The sequence below is a fragment of the Limulus polyphemus genome, unplaced genomic scaffold (genome assembly GCF_000517525.1).
Source record: "Limulus polyphemus unplaced genomic scaffold, Limulus_polyphemus-2.1.2 Scaffold923, whole genome shotgun sequence".
In the NCBI taxonomy this organism is placed as follows: Eukaryota; Metazoa; Arthropoda; class Merostomata; order Xiphosura; family Limulidae; genus Limulus; species Limulus polyphemus.
In genome coordinates, this window is record NW_013666533.1 from 92,432 (window position 1) to 107,006 (window position 14,575).

General features: G+C 32.6%; 1 protein-coding gene across 6 annotated transcripts in view; it reads right to left on the minus strand.

Annotated features, from left to right (window-relative positions):
* Positions 1-14,575, minus strand: part of LOC106461263 (TOX high mobility group box family member 4-like) — a 151,084-nt gene that overhangs the window by 35,033 nt on the left and 101,476 nt on the right. The window contains exon 1 of one of the 6 annotated variants that reach the window (XM_022388130.1): positions 11,964-12,054. The exons of 4 other annotated variants lie outside the window; for them this stretch is intronic. Coding sequence is in view for 1 of the 2 variants with exons in the window: in XM_022388127.1 (XP_022243835.1) it covers positions 5,986-5,997 (12 nt within the window). In the remaining variant the exon portion in view is untranslated. Of the gene's footprint in view, positions 1-5,985; positions 6,300-11,963; positions 12,055-14,575 lie in introns of those variants that run through there. One more of the 6 variants, XM_022388127.1, reaches the window with a different exon arrangement.

Genomic DNA, 14,575 nt, shown 5'->3' on the forward strand with positions numbered 1-14,575 from the left:
ATGTTTGAAATTATGAACATTGCTCAACATCATGAAAATTAAACCTTATTTTCAATAAGCAATCCTGAAAAATATTTGGGGGTGCTTAACTTTTTTCCAGGTGTATATATATATAGACTGCATGATTGTAAGTTGGTCATAAAGAGCATATAGTGGCGATTTTTAAAGTGAAATTATCACAGATTGTATTGTAATAACAAAGTAGAAAATAATCATTTGTCTGGTCAAATTGTGTTCTAAAGTAACTGAACCAGATTGTGTTGAATTTTATGAAAAATTATTTAAAGCTCTGGATACAACTGTGATAACCAACAGTGTAACGAACATTTGTATATACGCTTGACTTACTTTAATATATTATTTTAAAACAAGTGGACTGTGTGCTATTTGTTTATTGTTGAAACTTATCGCCAAGTCACAGACACCTACTGAGAACAATCCGGCCCATACATACATAGAAAACCTGACACATGTATTCCAAAATAATAAATTCAATACCAGGTTCAGAGAAAAATCAAAGCCAAAAAACTTTTTCATGAGCTGTATAAATAACACACTCTTCGAGGTAAAAACTTTCAAACCGTATTGTTGTTGCATACACAAATAAGCTCTAAACGTTCATTGCCACGAACAACTATCGCAACGACTTTTGTTTTCTCTCATGTGAAACGGAGTAGATCCTAATTTTACTAACAGTACCTAATGTATGGCTCACTATATTTGGCTTTGTGACTTTTTCAGGACTAGAAACAAAATTTTCAAGTTATATACATATTATTAACACGTGTTTGGAGACAGTCTATTTTGAAGCATGGTTTTTAATTTTAGTGTCATGTGAGGTCCAATCTGATACTGGATACCCTTGATCTACATACAGAATTAGTAGGAACAAATGAGATCACAGGGTAATCAAGAACATTGTCGATAAAAATTTAATATAATACAATACTCATACGTTTGATGAACATCTGGCACATACCACCATAGAACGAAACCTGTCTAATAAAAGATAAAAGACTACTTACAGTTGATCTGTCTTGCATACACACTGATGTATATAGTTTAAATTATTAAGATTAATGTTTCAGTGATTATTTATTTAACGAAATTGTTAGGTTTAAGTATCAGTAATTTTGTGATCGCTGCTGTTTTACACGTTGAAAAGAAAATTTTGTTAAAATTAAAAAAAAAAAATGCCGAACTGCAGTTTTCACAAATTCCTGAAAAATTCTGTAAGAGCTCTAGCATATAGACCCTACATATAATAAAGGTTAATAAGGATCTATTAAATGGCAATAGAAGCTTTCAAAGCATTAGGCTATCGATAAATGTTAAAAATAAATTAGTTCAGTTCTTCAAAGCTTAGCAACTGATAAACTTGACCAAAATTTAAGAAAGAGAATAATCCAGTGCCGTTTTCAAGAAGGAATATTAATAACTGAAACACAGTCCAGTTGCCTAGAATGTAAAGTGACACTCGGATATAAAAAAACAAAACAAAGAGAGAGACCTGGTTCGGGATGCGTAACTTAAAACCTAGCGGATATCCGAGTTCCTAGTACCCCTGCCAACCTATAATGTATACATGCTGTTGGCTGAAAGCATTTTGAACTGGCTTAGTCCATTCTGGTGTACGTCTGTGTTTAGAACGTGTTATCTGGATAAACACTGCTGTCACGAAATCTATTTCTTCTCGGCATGTATTACTTTTGGGCCACCCTGTACATGACCTACACACTGATAGATAACACATTAAAGCAGTAAAAAGAATAAAGTCCCACAACACACTGACGCGTAACAAGAAAACCTAAAATTACCCAAACATATTCCAATTCAAATTCAGTGGTCTATAAACACAAATTCAACAACAACAAAGCTATGTATGGACTAGATATTAATGGCTCATACAGCATAACTAGTTGTTGCTATCAAAAGATCCAACAAATAAACTGTTTGGTTGTATATAAATCAAATGTTTAAAAGGAAAGCCCAGGAGAAAATACTACACCTAAAATATTCTGGTATAAACTTTCTCTGCAATAACTTCCCCTGTCTACCTGCTGTTGTACCTGTCTTTTGAACTGTGAAATAGTTGAGTATTAGCTACGTTTTTTAACCTTTCGATTGCAAAAGTGCAGAATTTTCTTAAACGCCTAGTGTAACACATTAAAGGGTTAACGATAGGTAACGGTATACGTAGCTTTGCCATATTTTACACAATTTTCTCAGTATGGTTGTCCAAAGGTTCAACGATATATACTACATAAATGGTATCTTCAAAGTCACATTAAGACATGAGGTAAAGATTATAGATACGATTCATTACGAGAAAGTGCATAGAATGGCGCACATGGCAGTTATAGCTAAGCAGTGTTCCTCTGATAGTTAAACAATTCAACTACAACAAAAGAAACGAGTGGTGTTCTAGACGACCTGCAAGTCACTATTCATCATTTTTCAAACCATAAGGAAACTCGTGCATAAATAAATCATATAACTGGATAATTAGAAATGGTATATTAACTTCTAGACCCAAAACATACGAGGTCATGTGGGTCAAAATATTCATTATCTAATCATCCATCTATAGAATAGCATCGCAAAAACATCAGTTTTGTATAGTCTTTATCAATTTTGACACATTGCGAAACAGAGAACAAGCTGATCTAGGGTCGGTTCTAGAGGCAGGTAATTTCTTTTTCAGTAGCGCTGTGTTGAGCCCGCAGATATGTATAGTAAGCTCGCATAGATAGAGGTATGCAGCAGAGCCACTGATTATTAAAGTAGTAGTACACGACTATATAATATTTGGCTTAACATGCTATGTCTTTAACAAACTGTCATAAACAAATAACGTCACGCCTAGGTGGCTCTTGTTTTCCTTATAATATTTCATGAAGCACATCGAAGTTTATGCTGATTATAATAAATTGTTCTTTAAGACCAATTTTATTTTCCCGAAAATTAGATGCCGTCTCACCACGCTCACTCAGTCCTACATTAGCTATGAAATTATAACAAGACATGAGTCCGTTTCATTCGTACAAACAATTATTCTCTGTCTAGAATAATTGTCTAGTAAGTCACAATGAAAGTATTTAATGATTTATGTACAAATAGCACTATCTAGTTATTAAGAAACCTGTATTTTATTATCTTATAAATAGCCACTGTTTTCCCTACTGCAAATCTTTGCTCCACTCACTTTACATGTAATATAAACACTTTGTAAATTTAAAATGCTGTAGGGATGACAGAGCAAATAAATAATGCAAACAAGAATAAAGTGATGATACAGTTATACATAGACCATCTCTACATGACTTTAAATTTAAAAAAGTAAAACGTACGGGTACAAAATGGTTACGAGGTCGGTCAATTGAACCGACCTCGTAGCGAGAATCTTTGATAATCAAGACATGTTTTGACTCAAATTGGTTTTCCTGTACGTACGTAAGTCCCAGGCTCTCACTTATACTAAATTGATGCCTACCCTGACATGACCATGATATTATGATAAACAAACAGCATATCAACAGTGATTAATATACAACTTCCAACTGCAGTAATATTAAGTCTGAGTATGCATTTTACAGTGTAACATTAAATTTTAATATTGAAAGTCATGTAAGGATGATCTATGTATAGCTGTATCATCCATATATTCTTGTTCGCATTCGTTTTGGCACCGTTATTCCTACATCGTTCTACATTTACAAAATGCTTTTTATTAATTGTTTTGTGACGTTTTTCCATAACTGAAAGTTAGTGTATTCTATGAATGTGTATAATAAAATTTCATATTATGTGTATTGATTTTTATTTTATTTCTTCACTTCATACATAATACAGAGATGGCTTCCTAAAGAAACCGATTGTATAGTGCACAAAACATTGAGTATTCTACATGTTACAGTCATCTGATGTTCATCTATTACTAGCTGGTAATTCCTGTTTCACCCTGTATTTCAGTTTTCTAAACGAACACGTATGTTTTTAAGAAAGCTAGATATAAGGGATAATGATAACATCGTTTACAGTAGAATTATGATTTTTTTAAATTACTACTAGATATTACAATTAAGCGATGACATCGTGCACTGCCCAGAAACACATAGAGTGGATTTATGTTCAAGCTGACGTTAGTGATAAAGTAGTTGTTGAGTTATCTCGATTGAAACAGTAAGAAAGATGAACAATTTGGTGGGTTGGTCACTTTCTGGTTTGGTATCTTAGTGATGATATCTTGCCTTGTTTTGGGGCTTGTTGGATATAGAAACAAATGAGAGCGAGTGAAAATCATTTTTTAAAGTAAAATTCTGACATTGTTAATTTTTTCGCGAGCATATTTGTATTATGCCAATTGAATGACTTGGCCATCACTACATATAGAGTTTACCTACTGTATAATAATACTTTGTTTGGTTTGAAACACTGGAGAAGCATAGCATAACAACGTAATTAACAATATAGATTTGAGATAATCACATTCATATTACTCTCTGTATACATTATACATTAAATGAACTGAACAACACAGGAAGGTATCTGTAAAATGAAATAATGTAAAAATAACACAATAAAACTTAAGTTATTATTCTTTTACACACATTCTCTATTACACACACACACACATGGCCGATAGTAATAGTGATACGATAAACATGACATGATAATATAGATAAGATGCTTTCAGATTATATCACCCACCAAAAATATTTTGAAGGTCCAATGTTCTTCTTATCAATATCAACGACTATAGCAAGAAAAGTAAAAATAAAATAAGCTTAATTTCGAAGACCTAAATCCTTCTGCGCCTTTAAGAATTACATATTTTCGAAATCTACGTTACTCCTGCTGCAACTTTCTGTTTTAGTATTTCACTATTTTATCGCGGAATGCTAGACTTACGTACTTGAACTCAGTTTAGAACCAAACTAAATTCAGGCTTACAATTACATTACATATATTGACATATTCAGTGATCTTGACACTTTTTTACATTTTGTTCCTAATAATACGCACGCTTGAAAGATTTACACTTTAATTCGATTAAAGAATCATCATCTTACCAATACTGGTATAACTCTTTCTGTTGGCTTGCCATACTTAGTTTCATTCTATTTCTGCTAAAACGCATTTCTTAACATCAACATGGCACTAAAACACTTTTCAATCTGACTTAATAGTAGTTAATGTGAATGTGAAGGTATAATTTATATCAGAACTAGGCACGCTAAACACTTGAAAACTGAAACTATAACTTCATTGCAAGAAAAACAACCCACGTCTTTAAAATGAATCTTTCGAATGTACAACAGATAAATGTTCCCATTATTTGATGTATTAATCTAACCCTAATTAAAAGCGTTCACTACTAGGTTTCATTCAAAAAGTATGAAAAAATATCGTTTCCATCAATATATTTTGTGAAAATGGCCAACATATCCATACCTCCGAAAAGAACAACACGCAAAAATAATAGCAGTTGCCACTTTTTTAAAAGATCTTTCCTGATTCGAAATGATGGCGTTTTAAAATTTAGAAATGGTACTGACTTTTTTGGCGAAATACACGCGAATAATTTAACAAAATATTATGGCCGATAGTAATAGTGATACGATCAATCATTATGCAAGTCAGAAAAAAAAAAACGTGAAATATCATAAACATATAGTTTTGTTTATTTTGGTATCATTTTCCACACTGCACAATTACTGAACATACTTGGAGTTACTAATACTATATTTTTTCCTGGATTCGATTTCGAAATAATTATATTTATCTATCCAAATTCCAAGTTCAATATTTGTCAAGAAATTAGTTTAAACGTTACCCCGTTGGTTCTAATTTTAGTCTTGTTTTTCTTTACATACCTGCTTGTTCGTGTAATTTATAAAGTTCTAAGGTTACAGTTACACACACACACACAACGTAATTAACAATATATTTTCTAATAACTCAGTTTATGTTTCAAAATCTCACCTCTAGTATCATTGCTGAACAAATACTGCTAAATCACGCACGTTGAATTTCTTATTGCCCAATTACAAGAAGTAAAACTTTACCAAATCCAAAGCCCTATTCTTCCGCAATTTCAATCTAGCCTTTTCGAATTGCTCTTCATTAACTTACATATACAGAAGAGGCACTCAGTTGATCTGTTATAGCACACGCAAACACTTAACTGTTTCTTCTCTGCCGGTAACCCACGATCACTATACTGTTGCTACACACACCGGACAACCCGATACACTAGTTAACTTGAGGTTACCGATTAAACAAACACCCGTTCACACAAGCCAACACTCACTCACTGGTCACAGCGAGCTGCTACATGCGTTGTGAAGGTGAAAAACACGGAGCCCGAAGCAATTATTTCCACCTCACCCGTCCCCTCGGTCCTTAACAATGGACGGTTCCACCTAAGAAAAGGGTGGGCCTAAACAGAGTCCTATTACGTGGTGCATACTAGTAACAATATTACAAACACACAGTTGTTCGGTTGCTATTTCATATATAACTTGTGCGCAAGCTTGTTTACTGTTTCTTTATTTTTAACATATAATAACTTAAATCAGTTTGAACAGTAAGTAAGTCTCACACACAATATGGTTTACTTGTTTCCTTCCATTGCACTGGGAAGTACCTACGTTTTATAACTTTTGTTTATAGTTGGTGAATAAGTAGCGTGTTAAACTTCGGAGTTAGTAAATAACTAGCCCTCATTCTTCAACCCGCTCTCCTAATCTCAGTTCATCAGGCTTGAGACGAGCGGTTTACCATAAATACAAATACCACTTTTGCAAATGTACTTTTGTGGTTAAAGAACCGATAACATCCGTTCTTTATTTTTCGTCTTTTGTTGCAGTTTCAGCAATCCTCTAAACGAATGTGTATACTATTATGTACTTTCAGTTCTCGTGAGACTGGTGTCAAAACTAATTCAAGTTGTCAAATGACTGTACTTGTAATACAAATGCTTAAAGTAAGGAAGTTTAAGAGTTTGTTTCGAGAGTCCTACTTGTTTTTCTATCGTTAACGTAATCAGAAAACGCTGAGGTTATTCACCTCTACCACAGAACATCCAACCACCTGTGTTTATTATTCTTAATGTAACAGGAATAAAACGTGACAAGGGACTTGAAGTACAGGTTTTCTTTTTCTGAAATTGTCGATTTTAACTTTTAAAACAATAACTTTATTTAATTACAATATCTTCCGATTTTTGTTTACCAAAAATTCTTGATTTCTTTGCCATGAACGCTTGAGTATACAACTGGTTTATCGAACATTTAGGCCTTTCACTTAACATATGTTCTATATATATGTGTATGTGTGTTCTGCACGAATATCAGCCCTAAGTAACATCTATAAATAACTATAATAAACAGCCTACAGGATTTAAGTTACATAAAAACGTACTAGTCTAGTTCGTAAAACAGAAAAGAAAAAAACCTTTTGCAATTAAATTCAGTGTTTTTCAGTCCAATGTTTCAAAAATGAAGATTGGATTTATCTATCCCAATATATTTGCCATATTTTTCTGGAATAAACGGTTCTTCGTATTAATGACACTGATAAAAACTGAACCAGTAATTATACAAAGTAGGGCGGGCAACATGTTTACTAGGCCTGTGTAGAAATCATAAAGTACAGAACTTTTCTGATATTTTTAATAGAACTTTTTTCCCCGTTTTGTATTATCACTGGTACCATTGTTTCCTGGATTCCTACATAACAATAGTACAATAGTGGAACAATAGTTTTTTTGGGGGATAGATATACCTTTTTAATTGAAAATAATCTTATATGATAATTAAACAAAGAAGTCGAGTAGATTTGGCTAAAATTAGATTCAAGCGATGAGAAAGTTGGACGTAGTAAAGATTATATCTAACGTTCTTTTCTTTAAAACACTTTAAATGCGTTGTATACGACTAGAAAGTTCAATTTTTTTCTTATCTATAAAATGGACTAAAGACTTTACTTCTCACGTTCTACATAACTTGCTGTTGTATCTAAATAAAACTAAAGAGAAAATATAATAAAGGTTCTAATATCAGATCTTTTCTCCACATGTGCATAATCAAGAATTCACAATGCTAAACGATATAATAAGCCGAGACATTTTAAAGTATATAGCTTTACAATATGTTGATAATGAATATATTGTACATAACGGACTCTAACATTTTGCCTAGATCTAAACTAATAAAACAGCTTGTGTGTGTGTGTGTGTGTGTCAGTCAGTCAGTGTCATATTTCCAAGTAAAAAGACCCCAGAGGCCTGAAAGTTTTTACGCATACGAAATTAATTCCGAGGGTGTGCACCTGGGTATTATTTTTTGGCCTATAATTTTGCGCTATTATAGACCTTAGATTTTAAATCCACATAAATAATAGACCCTAATAAATGTTGTTTAAAACTCATAACGCACGCAAATTAATATGTAGAATTATACACGGACTTTTATCTACATAAAAATATTTTTGTTTGCATTCTTTCGGCCCTCTTATATGGCCCTTCATCGGGCAACAATGTACTGAGCGATATAAGTTCGTTAACTGTGGAACTCCGTTTTAAAATCCCCCCCCCCAGTGGCACAGCGGTATGTCTACTGACTTCCAACACTAGAAACCACGTTTCGATACCCATGGTGGGCAGAGCACAGATAGCCCATTGTGTAACTTTGCGCTTAACATCAACAGTTTTAAAATAAGTATCTAGGCAACAGCCGTAACAGTAACTGACATCTGGTATTAAAGTTATTACACACATAGAATCATGATGAATATAGAATATAAATCGATTGCTTCGATATAATAAATATAAGGAAAATACAATTATAGGTATTATGTAGAGAAAAAACAAAGGAATTTTTCATACTTCAAATAATACATTGTAAAATTAAAGGATTAATTTTACATCGAAACCACGCAGGTACTGTGTTTGTGTAAGTTTCTAAATATTGTCTTTTATTTTTAAATTACAAAATAAGTTGAGTAGTTTGGCTGGCTGAGAGAGTGAATGATTATACTAATTAAATAGAGAGGGCTGAACAAGCACTTAGGTTTTATTCTGTACAATGTTTTAAAAACCTGTAGTTACAAAACTGTTATTGTTTTACACTTTTTAAAAGAAACCACGCATGAAAGTGTTATAATTCATATTACTGGCGGAAATGATTATATTTAAATGTTAGTTCGTACTAATTTCGTATTCATAGAATGTTTGAAAACAGTACGTCTTTATTTTCAGTATTAGTACCTTTATGCATTTTACATATATTGAGCCCCCCCCCCCCTAGCTACTAATATTGGCCCTCTTTTCAAGTAATACCCGGGCAACGCCGGGTAAGGACAGCTAGATCTTTATAAATCCAGGCAGCTACAGCCGGTATTGTGGGTTTATACACTTACATTGTAATAAAAAAGGCATTCAATGATTCGGATCAAATAAAGCAAGTGTTTGATGTCTTTAGAAGGAAATTCACGAAATGAAGAAATTATTACATAATGTTTGCTCGTGCAGTAAGCAAACGGTTTTCAATAAAAAAACTCGTTGTCAATAACGATCAGTCATTACATGTGTCTTGAACACACAAAATCAAACTAAAAATAAACCATTGTGGCCTTCAATATTCTACTCAAGTCTTTACTGGGCCAGTTTCGTAGATTTAACAGAGCCAAAGAGCCTACAAGTTCATGTGTCTTTTAGCAATTCCCTCTAAGTCAACCGTCCACCCCTCGCGCTCCAAACACCATATGGCGGGTTAAGCTGGGTTCAACAACAAAAGCTTTCCAGTAGTTTTTGATTACAGGTTATTTTTGAACATTGAGGTTTGCAGAAAAAGAATAGAATAAATTCATTCTTTCGAACAAAAAATTTCAAGCTGATGAAAATTATTATATTTAAATAAAACGTTCATTGCAATACCGAGAAAAGTTCTGGATCAAAACAGGCATGCTTAAAATTGTATTAATTTCAGTTTAAATTTAATGGGAGTGTTAGATTTAGTTATTTTTAGAATTGATAGTTTATCGCAAGTTTGTTTACATAAGTGTTTACTAATCATATGTTGTGTAGTTCATTGTGTAGTTGTGTATTCTTGCAACATGTTACTAGAACCTTCTAAGTTTTTCTCGTTGTTTTAGATGATAATTATTGCATCATAATATCTTGTAGTGTGTGGAACGTTTTAGACCTTTGTCAGGGTATAAATACGCATCGAAAATGTAGTTCGAAAGCTAGATCTAGATTGCATGATTTTCAGTTTTAGCCATAAAGAGCGTATAGTGGCGATTTTTAAAGTAAAATTATCACATATTGTATTGTAGCAACAGAGTAGAGAATAATAATTCGTCTTGTCAAATTGTGTTCTAAAGTAACTGAACCAGCCTGTGTGAACTGACGAAAAAGAGAATTATTTCAAACTTTGGATACAACTCTGATAACCAACAGTATATAAGCGTTTGACTTGTTTTATTATATTGTTTTAAAACAAGTGGACTGTGTGCTGTTTGTTTATTGTTGAAATTTATCGCCAACACATCACAGGCACCTACTATAAAGAATCCTACCCATACCTAAAACCTGACAGAACTACGCTTCTAGAAACTGACCACTCATAACTACACGCCTAGAAATTAACAACTAAGAACTACACATCTAAAACTAATAACTTAGAACTATGCGCTTAGAAACTAACAACTTAGAGCTGCATTGATAAATGTCGCGTCTAAAGACAAAACGTTGAGCATTTTTGTTCAATCCGTTTATAAAAAATCTCAAACAACACTTAAGTAACTAACTGAACCATTATACATAAATATCTACAAAATCAGATTCGTTATCAATAACTCATGGCAACAAGTGAAATGGTGAGAAGTTTTTAAGAAGTTATAAGCTTACATATATATTTAAAAACCATTAAGTTGTAAGTTTGTTTGTAAGCAATGCACATATTACTTTAAAACTCCAGCCTAAGTTGGAACCAGATATCTACCTATAAGTTTTACTTAGCAATTACTGATTGTTACTATGGCTATTTAAAACCAAACTGGAACATTTCCGGTAAATTTGAACTACAACTACTGCCACGTAAAGATTGTTAACTCCACCAACACATATTTTTAGTTTTGTTCTTTATACAGTTCCAGTTCATTGCCACAAATTTCCTGATTACTGGGACAATGTTTGGCTATGTAAACAAACAAGTAGTGATAAAAAAAATTCAAACTAAAATGCTATGAATGTTAATCATTCAACATCATATTTTGCTTTAAATTTTAAAAGAAAACATACTATAATTTTTATTCGAGTAAATTGTTTATTACAAAATTCAAATACACAGAACTGAACTGAGCAACATAGAAATTAGAGTAGGAAGAATTTTTTTTAATAGCTACGTCGTTAAGTTTGACTGTTTGTCAGGCAAACGGAATATGCCCTCCTTGTTAATTCCAGATTACGCATGTAACAAACAATACACGATATGTCTGGTGTAAATCAATATAATATGCAAGGTCTGTTTCCGACAACTGGAGACTAAAAATAAACATGTCTATTTCAACCAGAAGTTGTGCACTAACAGTTATTAAGGACCATACAGACAGACAAGTATATGGACAGACAAAGGGCTTTTAATGACAGTATTAGCTATAAATGGAAACAGATAATTACACACATGAAACGTGGCAAACAACTGTTCATTTTCAGTGTTGTAACATACGCAAGCAGTCAATAGGTTTCAGTCTTGTAACATACGCAAGCAGTCAATATGTTTCAGTCTTGTAACATACGCAAGCAGTCAATATGTTTCAGTGTTGTAACATACGCAAGCAGTCAATATGTTTCAGTGTTGTAACATACGCAAGCAGTCAATAGGTTTCCCTGGAATAACACATTTATTCTAGCAATTTTCTAGCGACTGCAAATCATTAAAACTTCAAAGACTTACTTTTACAGACGAGAGTATCACCTGTACTTCCTCGATAATTCCTTATGACCCCATCCCCAGTTTCATCTTTGCAGTGGACCAAGCCCCAATATTCCATTCTGTAGCTTTGCGTTTATCAATAAATATACAAACAAACAAAATATTTTGTTATTTTGCTTCGCGGTTGCATTATCTGTACATAATTTATCTTCTTTGGTATTACAATTGTTCTTAAATCGTGCTTATATCACTCGCATCAGTTAGATATACTACTCAGTATTTCCTTCTACTTTTTACACCATGCTTGTGTCAGCTACATCACTGATTTTCAATTATGTTTGTACCAACTTTAACAGTTAGACATTCTCACTCGTCGTTTTATTACATCATGTTTGTATCAAATAAATCGTCTGCAGGTCCCAAATATTTCACTTTTTACAGAGTGCTATAGTATTCTGAGGCACAACTAATTCTCACCAAGAGTAAATAAGATAGATCCGCAGAATAATGAGACATTTGAAAAACGTATTTACTATGAACTAACTACGAATTTTCTGAGTCTTGCTGTGTTCGTGAAAGAAAGATACTGTACATAAGTATGAAACAGACGATAGAAATAACCATTATTAAAGAACACAAACGGGAATATACGTATTTCAATTATCATGGCAGACAGTCGTCTTTCCTGTAGTTAAGTTTATACATCTCTCTAGAAGTTGGAGTTAAGAATATTATTGTTCAGAGTCTGAGAAAATTCACGTTTTATATTGGCATACTTTCCTTCACGATGTAAGAAAAACACTTAGGTTCAAAAAATCAGTTAAAGACAAAAATACGAAACCACATAAAAGTTTGCCCAGATGAAGAAACTTCCACCTTTAAAAAAGGGTTCGGGTTATAAAGTTTCGTATTTATGTCATACTTTTGCAGGGTGACTTGTACTATCACGTGACTGTTGGTTATTCCCATTAGAAAATAAAGGATGTTGTAGCCTTTAGACATCACTTGACCGGACAATGAAAAAGGTCGCTGTCTACACATTCATATAGTTTAATTTTCTATACCTTGTAGAAACCTGTCTCACGGGAATACAAAAGTAATATCCTTGGCGAATGATACAGTACAAAAGGTAGTTACAGGGAAAGGAACTTAACGACTTTCTTTACCAAGTGTAATGTGAAAGAACCGCATACACTTGAATAAATAAACAAATTTGTTAATCTAAGGAAGTAGAAAACACACGTTATGCCTGCATACTATAGTGTTAAACAATTCAGATTCTCACACTCAGTATTCCATTCTTCTTTTTACGCAGTGTATTTATAACTGTACAATCTACATATGTTTAATATTTAATACCATTTTAGTAGTAGCATAAGTAAATACGTTAATATAATAATTCATTTTAAAACTGATAACAGAAAATACAATAACGTTAGTGCTGGCTCAAGAGCGCTTATCTTTGTATGTGGATGGTGCTGATGGAATTGCGCTATTCTTTGCACAGATATGGTGCTGATTGAAGAGTAACGCTCTTGTATAGGAACTTTTCTCAATAATAAAATTGTGTGAATAATTTCTGTGTGGATAATTAAGTTAACTATAGGTGGCTGTTCAGTGGTAATACATTACGTCTATTGTGATAAAAATAGCAGTTACACTATAATAAGGCGTACATTTTCCGTCTGTATGTAGTACATATATCATATATATCAATTAAATTTAATTCCAATGTTTTGTTTTTTTACTTTTGTTATTGGTTGGAATATAAATCCAAACTATCTACTCATTAAAATGTTAACATGAAAAAAATGCGAATATTAGGAATAGCGTTGCTATCCAATAAACTTTTATCGCAGACTGCAGTTGCCCAGGTGGTATAAAGATTAACTCCAAAATGTTAGTCGTCTTAACTGTTATGATATTCATTGAATTACACACACACACATATATATATAAGTATTATTTGCAGATTTTTTCCCCTCTATTTCTAAAAAAAGAACTAATATGAATTGTCATTTATTGGTAAATAAGACAGTAATACTTCATTTAATTTTAAATCCAACTGTTTGTAATCAATAATAGAACGTCTGCTAAAAAAATTAAGTCGTACAACTCATTTCTAATAATACAACCATATTTGTTCATAACCGATGGTTAATAACCATATACGGTCATTTTTGTCATTAAATTGTAGAGCATCGTAAAATGTAAATGTGTACCAAATTTAGTAATTTTCTCATAATACACAAGAGCGTTATTAGAATACACTACAAATTGATATAGAACAGGTTATATCAGAGGCTGAGTACAGGAATGTTACATGTATATCCTACAGATTTATATAGAAGAGGTTAAGTCAGAGGCTGAATACAGATAGATTATGTTATGTACTACAGATTGATATAGAACAGGTTATATATTATGTTGAATACAGGAATGTTACATGTAAACCCTACAAATTGATATAGAACAGGTTATATATTAGGTTGAGTACAGGAATGTTACATGTAAACCCAACAGATTGATATAGAACAGGTTATATATTATGTTGAATACAGGAATGTTACATGTAAACCCTACAAATTGATATAGAACAGGTTATATATGAGGTTGAGTACAGGAATGTTACA